The sequence below is a fragment of the Bison bison genome, unplaced genomic scaffold (assembly GCF_000754665.1).
Source record: "Bison bison bison isolate TAMUID 2011002044 unplaced genomic scaffold, Bison_UMD1.0 scf7180017864331, whole genome shotgun sequence".
NCBI lineage: Eukaryota > Metazoa > Chordata > Mammalia > Artiodactyla > Bovidae > Bison > Bison bison.
In genome coordinates this window covers 6,595,657-6,607,763 of record NW_011494903.1, presented here as the reverse complement: position 1 = coordinate 6,607,763, position 12,107 = coordinate 6,595,657, and the positions used below count along the sequence as shown (strand labels likewise).

The 12,107-nt window shown below is 37.3% G+C and overlaps 1 protein-coding gene across 1 annotated transcript in view; it reads right to left on the bottom strand.

Moving 5' to 3' along the window:
- Positions 1–12,107, bottom strand: part of LOC104998557 (UDP-glucuronosyltransferase 3A1-like) — a 38,590-nt gene that overhangs the window by 12,670 nt on the left and 13,813 nt on the right. Inside the window, exon 3 of the mRNA XM_010853797.1 lies at positions 3,599–3,713. Within this exon, the coding sequence (XP_010852099.1) occupies positions 3,599–3,713 (115 nt within the window). The remainder of the gene's footprint in view (positions 1–3,598; positions 3,714–12,107) is intronic.

The window sequence follows — 12,107 nt, the reverse complement described above, 5'->3', positions numbered from 1 at the left end:
GAGCATCCAGTATCGTGCATCGAACCTGGACTGGCGACTCGTTTCATATATGATATTATACATGTTTCAATGCCATTCTCCCAAATCATCCCACCCTCTCCCTCTCCCACAGAGTCCAAAAGACTGTTCTATACATCGGTGTCTCTTTGGCTGTCTCGTATACAGGGTTATTGTTACCATCTTTCTAAATTCCATATATATGCATTAGTATACTGTATTGGTGTTTTTCTTTCTGGATTACTTCACTCTGTATAATAGGCTCCAGTTTCATCCACCTCATTAGAACTGATTCAAATGTATTCTTTTTAATGGCTGAGTAATACTCCATTGTGTATATGTACCACAGCTTTCTTATCCATTCATCTGCTGATGGACATCTAGGTTGCTTCCATGTCCTAGCTATTATAAACAGTGCTTCTATGAACATTGGGGTACACGTGTCTCTTTCAATTCTGGTTTCCTCAGTGTGTATGCCCAGCAGTGGAATTGCTGGGTCATAAGGCAGTTCTATTTCCAGTTTTTTAAGGAATATCCACCCTGTTCTCCATAGTGGCTGTACCAGTTTGCATTCCCACCAACAGTGTAAGAGGGTTCCCTTTTCTCCACACCCTCTCCAGCATTTATTGCTTGTAGACTTTTGGATTGCAGCCATTCTGACTGGTGTGAAATGGATACATAGAAAACCCTAAAGACTCCACCAGAAAATTACTAGAGCTAATCAATGAATATAGTAAAATTGCAGGATATAAAATCAACACACAGAAATCCCTTGCATTTCCATACACCAATAATGAGAAAATAGAGAAATTAAGGAAACAATTCCATTCACCATTGCAACAAAAAGAATAAAATACTTAGGAATATATCTACCTAAAGAAACTAAAGACCTATATATAGAAAACTATAAAACACTAGTGAAAGAAATCAAAGAGGACACTAATAGATGGAGAAATATACCATGTTCGTGGATTGGAAGAATCAATATAGTGAAAATGAGTATACTACCCAAAGCAATTTATAGATTCAATGCAATCCCTATCAAGCTACCAACAGTATTCTTCACAGAGCTAGAACAAATAATTTCACAATTTGTATGGAAATACAAAAAACCTCGAATAGCCAAAGCTATCTTGAGAAAGAAGAATGGAACTGGAGGAATCAACCTGCCTGACTTCAGGCTCTACTATAAAGCCACAGTCATCAAGACAGTATGGTACTGGCACAAAGACAGAAATATAGATCAATGGAACAAAACTGAAAGGCCAGAGATAAACCCATGCACCTATGGACACCTTATCTTTGACAAAGGAGGCAAGAATATACTATGGAGAAAAGACAATTTCTTTAACAAGTGGTGCTGGGAAAACTGGTCAACCACTTGTAAAAGAATGAAACTAGAACACTTTCTAACACCATACACAAAAATAAACTCAAAATGGATTAAAGATCTAAACGTAAGACCAGAAACTATAAAACTCCTAGAGGAGAACATAGGCAAAACACTCTCTGACATACATCACAGCAGGATCCTCTATGACCCACCTCCCAGAATATTGGAAATAAAAGCAAAAATAAACAAATGGGACCTAATAAAAATTAAAAGCCTCTGCACAACAAAGGAAATTATAAGCAAGGTGAAAAGACAACCTTCAGAATGGGAGAAAATAATAGCAAATGAAGCAACTGACAAACAACTAATCTAAAAATATACAAGCAACTCCTACAGCTCAACTCCAGAAAAATAAATGACCCAATCAAAAAATGGGCCAAAGAACTAAATAGACATTTCTCCAAAGAAGACATGCAGATGGCTAACAAACACATGAAAAGATGCTCAACATCACTCATTATCAGAGAAATGCAAATCAAAACCACTATGAGATTTATATCTTTCTAATGTAAAGTTAAATGATTTAGAACAAACATAAATGAAACTTTGTTTGAAACTTGTTAACAGCCTTTCCACTTTATGCTCACCAGGGTATTTATAGAAGTTAATGCTCAATTTTTACTGACACCGAATTAAGACCCATTTATTACCCTATTCCAGGAACTATTCTCCATCAATGTTTTTCCATCACTGCCTGCAAAGAAAATGATTCTTTTTGTATAGCCCAGGGAGAAATAGACAAGAATGTTTGTGACCAGAGATCACAGGTACAGGTGTTTTGAAGACCTGTGGGCCTCCTAGTATAGCAAAGGACTGAAAGAATCAATGGCTCAGCAAACCCATAACCTGTACAACACTACACCATGTCAGCCCACTTAAAGAAGGCCAATAAGGTTGATAATTCATTAGCAATATTCAGATCTCTACCTGCTCTTTAGAATCAATGTTGAGGGACGGTGATTAGCTGAAATTATCCTCTATTATATTTTTTAAAGATTCTACATAAAGAATGATTGCCAAATATCAGGGTAAATTCAAAATAGGAAATACAAAGTCCTCAAAAGTAGAACATTAATCCTATCTGAAATTAAGTTGATTCATTGAAAAAGATTACAAGACGACACTGTGTGGTGTCCCCATGAACTATAGCCCACCAGGCTCCTCTTTCCATGGAATTCTCCAGGCAAGAAAACTGGAGAGGGTAGCCATTCCCTTCTCCAGAGGATCTTCCTGACCCAGGGATTGAAAAGTCTCCTGCATTGCAGGCAGATTCTTTACAGTCTGAGCCATCAGGGAAGCCTTGTGCTCCATATATTCCACCATATTTAACATGTGTGTGTGTGTAGAACCAGTCTTCAAAGAAATCAAGTTGCAAGAGAAGAAACAAGACATGGACTTAAAAAACAGGCCTAACAACACAAAGTTTCAAATGAGTACTTTAGATCAGATCTCTTAAAGTGGAGAGAATTTGATCTTCTAGTTTTAGAGAGTAAGAAAGTTTTAAGAAAAAGATTTGAACACAACCTTGATAGCGAGTAGAATTTTTAAAGAAAGAAGGGGGGTGGGTTAAGCCACTGCAATTAGCCAACTGAGGCATGGATATTGTCTTTCCTCTTATATGTCAAAGATAAAGAACTTTCTATACATCCCAGGTGATGACAAAAACTCTCAGACTCATCTCTCACTGTGCTTCATCAAAGTATTTGAGGTATTTTTAATGTATTTAAAAGAGCAACATTTCAAGGTATGAAAAAAAAAATCAATATTCATGATGAGTGTTTTTCCATTCTTGAATTTATATAAGGAGAATGGAGAAAAAATAAGTATAAAATGGTGGGTAGGGTTTGTTTACCAACAATGATAAATTAGGTTGTCTATCCCTCCTTCTGTGTTGGGGAGAGTATACACAAAGTTTTGTAAGTGATGTATCACCAACAAGATCCAGGAGCAACAATCCCTCACAACTATCTGCCACAACTAAAAGCAGAAATTCATGTTTTTCATGGGAAAAGGACAATATACAGACTAGATAGTATGAAAATCATCTGCTTCATCCATCCACCCACCACCCCATATCATTCTTCCTTCTCTCCATCCATTTATCCATCAACTCATCTTCTGCTCTTAAACTTATTCCCAGTATCCATGTATCCATCCATTTATTTGTGTCACTGAAATACTAGGTCTTTCATTGAGAGAATAAATTACCTGTTGTGCAAAGCTTCTGTCACAAACAAATCCAGACGTTTCCTTATTTCATTTTCAAGATCTCCAGGTGAATGCCAACTGATAACCTGGAATGAGTGTTCCTCCTTTTCTAAATCTAAGAAAACACCAACAGGGAAATATTTAATATGTCACATAACTCAGATCAAAATTAGCATGATATCATAGTGTACTTATTGCAATAATTTTATATATATTTAGATGTTTGCTTTTTTAATTTGTTCTTGCCCTCTCATTCCTTTAATCATATGACAATACTTATTAAGAACTTTACAAATATTCAGTCACTTTTATTCAATTTAAACTGCTAGAGTTCCATTCAAAGCCTTTGATTAAAGGTATTCCTCATTTTACAGGTGAGAAAACAAAGATGAATGGGGTGTCAAACAGTCAAGGATACACACATGGTAAGTGGTATACTTTGTGTTTAAGTTATATATAAATGCATATATAATATACATATATTTGTGCACACATATATGCTATGAAAAAAAAATTAGGTCAACACACAGTGGGGAGGATTCTGGGAAGATGATAGAGTAGGAAGCACCAAAAATCTGTCTCTCCATCTAAACAACAAACACACTGACAGAATCTTCTAAAATAATTATTTTGAAACTCATAGTCCATGGAGGGCTTGCAACTTCCAGGGTGAAAAGATCAATAAAATTGACAAATATTTAGCTAGAAATACTAAGAAAAAAAGAGAGAGAGCGAATACTCAAATTACTAAAATCCAAATTGAAAATGGTGTCATTGCCAGTTATACAGAAATTAGTATTATAAGAAATATGTGAAAAACTGTACACCAACAAATTGGATAATCTAGATGAAATTTTAAAATTCTTAGAGACATAAAACCAATTAATAGTAAATCATAAAGAAATAGAAAATTTGAATAGATTTATAAGTCATAAGGAAATTAAATCAGCAGTAAAAATCTCTCAATAAAATCAAGCCCTGGATCCAATAGTAGCACTAGTAAATCCTACCAAACATTTAAAGAAGAAATGCTTCTTCTCAAAATGCTACTCCTTCTCAAATTGTTCCAAAGAGTTGAACAGATGGAAACACTTTCAAACTCATTTTATGAAGCCAGCATTTCCCTGATACCAAAGCCAGACAGTTCAGTACAGTTCAGTCATGCACTCGTGTCCAGCTCTTTGCAACCCTATGGACTGCAGCACACCAGGTTTCCCTGTCCATCACCAACTCCTGGAGCTTGCTCAAATTCATGTCCATCGAGTTGGTGATGTCATCCAACCATCTCATCCTCTATCATCCCCTTCTCCTCCTGCCTTCAATCTTTCCCAACATCAGGATCTTTTCTAAGGAGTCAGTTCTTCACCTCAGGTGGCCAAAGTATTGGAGTTTTGGCTTCAGCATCAGTCCTTCCAATGAATATTCAAAACTGATTTCTTTCACGATTGACTGGTTTGATCTCCTTACAGTCCAAGGGGTTCTCAACAGTCTTCTCCAACACCACAGTTCGAAAGCATAAATTCTTCGGCATTCATCTTTCTTTATACTCCAATTATCACATCCATACATGACTACTGGCAAAACCATAGCCTTGACCAGACGGACCTTTGTTGGCAATGTAATGCCTCTGCTTTTTAATATGCTGTAGAGGTTAGTCATAGCTTTTCTTCCAAGGAGCAAATATCTTTTAATTTCATGGCTGCAGTCACCATCTGCCATGATTTTGGGGCCCAAGGAAATAAAATCTATCTCTGTTTCTATTGTTTCCCCATCTGTTTGCCGTGAAGTGATGGGATCGGATGCCATGATCTTTGTTTTTTGAATGCTGAGTTTTAAGCCAGCTTTTTCATTCTCCTCTTTCACCTATATCAAGAGGCTCTTTAGTTCATCTTTGCTTTCTGCTAAGTGTGGCATCATCTGCATATCTGAGGTTATTGATGTTTCTCCCGGCAATCTTGATTCCAGCTTGTGCTTGTGCTTGTGCTTCATCCACATGACATTTCACATGATGTACTCTGCATATAAGTTAAACAAGCAGGGTGACAATATGCCAGCCTTGATGTACTCCTTTCCCAATCTGGGAAAGCCAGACAAGCACACTACGAAAAAAGGAAACCTATAGACTAGTGTCCTTTATAAACATTGATACAAAAGCCCTCAAAAAAAAGCAGCAAATAAAATTCAACAGAATATGAAGAGGATTATACACAATGGTTTATTCCTCGAAGGCAAAGATATCTCAGTAAACAAAAACCAATTGATAAAAGATACCAGATTAACAGAATGAAGGACAAAAATCACATGACCAATTCAACTGATGCAGAAAAAGTATTTGATAAAATTCAAAATCCATTCATAATTAAAAAAAAAAAAAAACACTCAACAAACTAGGAATAGAAGGAAAACTTCCTCAACTCTTGAGAGTCCCTTGGACTGCAAGGAGATCCAACCAGTCCATCCTAAAGGAGATCAGTCCTGGGTGTTCATTGGAAGAACTGATGTTGAAGCTGAAACTCCAATACTTTGGCCACCTGATGTGAAGGGCTGACTCATTTGAAAAGACCCTGATGCTTGGAAAGATTGGGGGCAGGAGGAGAAGGGGATGACAGAGGATGAGATGGCTGGATGGCATCACCGACTCGATGGACATGAGTTTGGGTGGACTCTGGGAGTTGGTGATGGACAGGGAGGCCTGGCGTGCTGCAGTTCATGGGGTTGCAAAGAGTTGGACACGATTGAGTGACTGAACTGAACTGAACTGAACCTCAACATAATAAAAACTACGTATGAAAAACCAATAGCAAACATTATACTCAGTGAAGAAAGACTTAAAACTTTCCACTAAGGTCAGTAACAAGGCAAGGAGACTTCTTAACTATTTCTATTCAATATAGTACTGGAAGATGTAGCCAGAGTAGTCAGGCAAAGGAAGCAAAGAAGGAAAAAAGGGCATCCAAATTGGAAAGGAAGAAGTAAAAGAATCTCTGTTCACAGATGATGTAATCTTACATGTTAAAAACCCTAAAGATTCCACAAAAAATGTTGGAACTAAAAAGTGAATTCATCAAAGTAGCAAGATAAAAAGTTCATACATAAAAATCAGTTGCCTTTCTATACTATAAATGAATACTCTAAAATATTTTCAAAAATAATTCCAAATACAGTAGCATCAAAAAGAATAAAGTACTTGGGATTTAGCTTAGCCAAAGAGTTGAAAGATTTGTGAAGTGAAAACTGCAAAGCAATTTTGAAAGAAATTAGAGGAGACAAATAAATGTAAATACACTCCATGTTCATGAATTGGAAGACTCAGTTGTTAAGATGTCAATACCACCCAAAATGATCTACAGATTCAATGCAATCCCTATCAAAATCCCAATGATGTCTTTTGCAGTAATGGAAAAAAAAATCCATCTTAAAACTACTTTGAAATCTCTAATATCTGAAATAGCCAATGACACAAGCACCCATGCTCAGTCACGTCCCATACTTTGTGACCCTATAGACTATAGCCCACGCTCCTCTGTCCATGGAATTTTCCAAGCAAGAATACTGGAGTGGGTTGCCATTTAATATTCCAGGGGATCTTCCTGACACAGTGATTGAACCAGAGTCTCTTGCATCTCCTGCATTGGTAGGCAGATTCTTTACCACTGTATCATGCATAGCCAAAGCAATCATGAAAAAGAACAAAGCTAGAGGAATCACACTTCCTGATTTCAAAATTCACTAGAAAGCTACAGTAATTAATATAGTATGGAACTGGAATAAAACAGAAATGCAGACCAATACAAAAAAAGCTCCCCAAAACATTTTTGACCAGGGACCATGACCATTCAATGAGAAAAGAAAGTCTTTTCAACAAGTGATACTGGGAAAACTAGATCTCCACACACAAAACAATGAAGTTGTCAGTTCCAATTCAAAATGGTGACATATTGAATGAAGTAAATCAGACACAGAAGGAGAAATACCATATGGCATCCCTTATATGTGGAATTGAAAAAAGAAATGATGCAAATGAACTTATTTACAAAATAGAAAGAGACTCACAGACTTAGAGAATGAACTTACGGTTGCCCCAGGGGTGGGGGAGAAGACTGGAAGGAAGGGATAGTTGGGAAGTTTGGGATGGACATGTACACACTGCTATGTTCAAAAAAGAATAAACAAAAAGACCTACTGTATAGCAGTGGAACTCTGTTCAATGTTACGCAGCAGCAGCCTGGATGAGAGGGGAGTTGGGAGCCTCAGCCATTTATATGTATGGCTGAGTCCCTTCACTGTTCACCTGAAGCTATCACAACATTGTTAATTGGCTATACTCCAATACAAAATAAAAAGGTTTTTTAAAAATGATGGTGATGTAGGAGGCTCTTGAACTTCTATTTGATGGCTCCATGAACCCATCATATCTGTAGCTACATACAGATAAATTCCCTCTGAAAGAAATCCAGGAACTAGATGAGTGACTATGCATCTGTTGAGCAAAAAAAGAAAACAGCACATCAAAATGGGTAGGAGGCAATGGTGAAAAATTGAAAGCATTTCCCCTAAAGTCAGGAACAAGACAAGGGTTCCTTCCCACTTTCACCACTACTATTCAACATAGTTTTGGAAGTTTTGGCCACAGCAATCAGAGCAGAAAAAGAAATAAAAGGGATACAAATTGGAAAAGAAGTAAAACTCTCACTGTTTGCAGATGACATGATCCTCTACATAGAAAATCCTAAAGACTCCACCAGAAAATTACTAGAGCTAATCAATGAATATAGTAAAGTTGCAGGATATAAAATCAACACACAGAAATCCCTTGCATTCCCATACACTAATAATGAGAAAATAGAAAGAGAAATTAAGGAAACAATTCCATTCACCATTGCAACGAAAAGAATAAAATACTTAGGAATATATCTACCTAAAGAAACTAAAGACCTATATATAGAAAACTATAAAACACTGGTGAAAGAAATCAAAGAGGACACTAATAGATCTGTTCATGGATCAGAAGAATCAATATAGTGAAAATGAGTATACTACCCAAAGCAATCTATAGGTTCAACGCAATCCCTATCAAACTACCAACGTTATTTTTCAAAGAGCTAGAACAAATAATTTCACAATTTGTATGGAAATACAATAAACCTCAAATAGCCAAAGCTATCTTGAGAAAGAAGAATGGAACTGGAGGAATCAACCTGCCTGACTTCAGGCTCTACTAAAAAGCCACAGTCATCAAGACAGTATGGTACTGGCACAAAGACAGAAATATAGATCAATGGAATAAAATAGAAAGCCCAGAGATAAATCCACGCACCTATGGACACCTTATCTTTGACAAAGGAGGCAAGAATATACTATGGAGAAAAGACAATCTCTTTAACAAGTGGTGCTGGGAAAACTGGTCAACCACTTGTAAAAGAATGAAAATGGAACACTTTCTAACACCATACACAAAAATAAACTCAAAATGGATTAAAGATCTAAACGTAAGACCAGAAACTATAAAACTCCTAGAGGAGAACACAGGCAAAACACTCTCTGACATAAATCACAGCAGGATCCTCTATGGCCCACCTCCCAGAATATTGGAAATAAAAGCAAAAATAAACAAATGGGACCTAATTAAAATTAAAACTTTTGCACAACAAAGGAAACTATAAGCAAGGTGAAAAGACAGCCTTCAGAATGGGAGAAAATAATAGCAAATGAAGCAACTGACAAAGAATTAATCTCAAAAGTATACAAGCAACTCCTGCAGCTGAATTCCAGAAAAATAAATGACCCAATCAAAAAATGGGCCAAAGAACTAAACAGACATTTCTCCAAAGAAGACATGCAGATGGCTAACAAACACATGAAAAGATGCTCAAGATCACTCATTATCAGAGAAATGCAAATAAAAACCATAATGAGGTACTATTTTACACCAGTCAGAATGGCTGCTATCCAAAAGTCTACAAGCAATAAATGCTGGAGAAGGTGTGGAGAAAAGGGAACCCTCTTACACTGTTGGTGGGAATGCAAACTAGTACAGCCACTACGGAGAACAGTGTGGAGATTCCTTAAAAAACTGGAAATAGAACTGCCATCAGTTCAGCTCAGTTCAGTCTCTCAGTCATGTCCGACTCTTTGGGACCCCATGAATTGCAGGACACCAGGCCTCCCTGTCCATCACCAACTCCCAGAGTTCATGAAAACTCACGTCCATCAAGTCAGTGATGCCATCCAGCCATCTCATCCTCTGTCGTCCCATTCTCCTCCTGCCCCTAATCCCTCCCAGCATCAGAGTCTTTTCCAATGAGTCAACTGTTTGCACGAAGGGACCAAAGTATTGGAGTTTCAGCTTTAGCATCATTCCTTCCAAAGAACACCCAGGACTGATCTTCTTCAGAATGGACTGGTTGGATCTCCTTGCAGTCCAAGAGACTCTCAAGAGTTTTCTCCAACACCACAGTTCAAAAGCATCAATTCTTCAGCACTCAGCTTTCTTCACAGTCCAACTCTCACATCCATACATGACCACTGGAAAAACCATAGCCTTGACTAGACGGACCTTTGTTGGCAAAGTAATGTCTCTGCTTTTCAATGTGTTTTCTAGGTTGGTCATAACTTTCCTTCCAAGGAGTAAGCATCTTCATGGCTGCAATCACCATCTGCAGTGATTTTGGAGCCCAAAAAAATAAAGTCAGCCACTGTTTCCATTGTTTCCCCATCTATTTTCCATAAAGTGATGGGACCAGATGCCATGATCTTAGTTTCTGAATGTTGAGCTTTAAGCCAACTTTTTCACTCTCCTCTTTCACTTTCATCAAGAGGCTTTTTAGTTCTTCTTCACTTTCTGCCATAAGGGTGGTGTCATCTGCATATCTGAGGTTATTGATATTTCTCTTGGCAATCTTGATTCCAGCTTGTGCTTCTTCCAGCCCAGCATTTCTCATGATGTACTCTGCCATATGACTCAGCAATCCCACTGCTGGGCATACACACCAAGGAAACCATTATTGAAAGAGACACATGTACCCCAATGTTCATCACAGTACTGTTTATAATAGCCAGGACATGGAAGTAACCTAGGTGTCCATCAGCAGACGAATGGATAAGAAAGCTGTGGTACATATACACAATGGAATAATACTCAGCCATTAAAAAGAATACACTTGAATCAGTTCTAATGAGGTGGATGAAACTGGAATCTATTATACAGAGTGAAGTAAGCCAGAAAGGAAAACACAAATACAGTGTACTAACGCATATATGTGGAATTTAGAAAAACGGTAATGATAACCCTGTATGTGAGGCAGCAAAAGAGACACAGATGTATAGAACAGTCTTTTGGACTCTGTGGAAGAGGGCAAGGGTGGGATGATTTGGGAGAATGGCATTGAAACATGTACAATATCTATGTGAAACGAATCGCCAGTCCAGGTTCGATGCATGATACAGGATGCTCGGGGCTGGTGCACTAGGATGACCAAGAGGGATGGTATGGGGAGGGAAGAGGGAGGGGAGTTCAGTATGGGGAACACGTGTGTACCCATGGTGGATTCATGTTGATATATGGCAAAAGCAATATAATATTGTAAAGTAATTAGCCTCCAATTAAAATAAATAAATTTATATTTTTTAAAATAATGGGTAGGAGAGACTGAGACACAGTCTTACCATAAATCCCAGCCTTGACACAACAACCCACAATTGGGAAGGAACTCACAACTCCCAGATTCTTTCTGAGAAGCAAAGGGTTTGAACCCCCACATCTGGAGCTCCAGCATTTAAAACCTCTACTTGATGGACAAGACCCCCAAACCTCTAGATTTCAGAGCATATGGCATCCACAAGAACACAAGGATATAGCAAATTAAGTAACAGGTTTCCATCTGCTCATGTGGACCCACTATGGCTAACCCTCCTGGCCCAGCAGAGAGCAGCGGACTCATACATCCTCAGTCTTTCCAGAAAGAGATCTATTTGCTTATCTTCAAAGTTCTCATACCTTATTTTAAAAGAAATCCTACAAAACAATATGTATATATTATATAGTATGTTATATAATATATTATTGGGTCTATAACACATGGAAATGTAATATATTGTCAACAACAAAAAGAGCACTGGGGCTGAGGAAAGCCAAACTGGGCCAAGAAAAAGAATCCAGATGGTACTAACACACAAAATTATGAGAAACACAAATTAAAAATACTAAGTTTGATAGAACAATAGTTTTACATATATACTTTTCCTCCTTCATAAAAGATATAAAAATAATTTAAGTAATAACTATAATAAAGTATTGTTCAGTCTGTAACATTTATAGATGTAATGTGTATAACAAAAACACCATTGAAAAGAAGACAATGGAGAACTCTATGTTATTCTATAAATGAGTAACAGCTCTATATCTCACTGGAATTAAGTTAGCAAAAATTTAATTAAGCAATTGACTATATATATATATATATATATATATAATACACACACACACACACACACACACACACACACACAT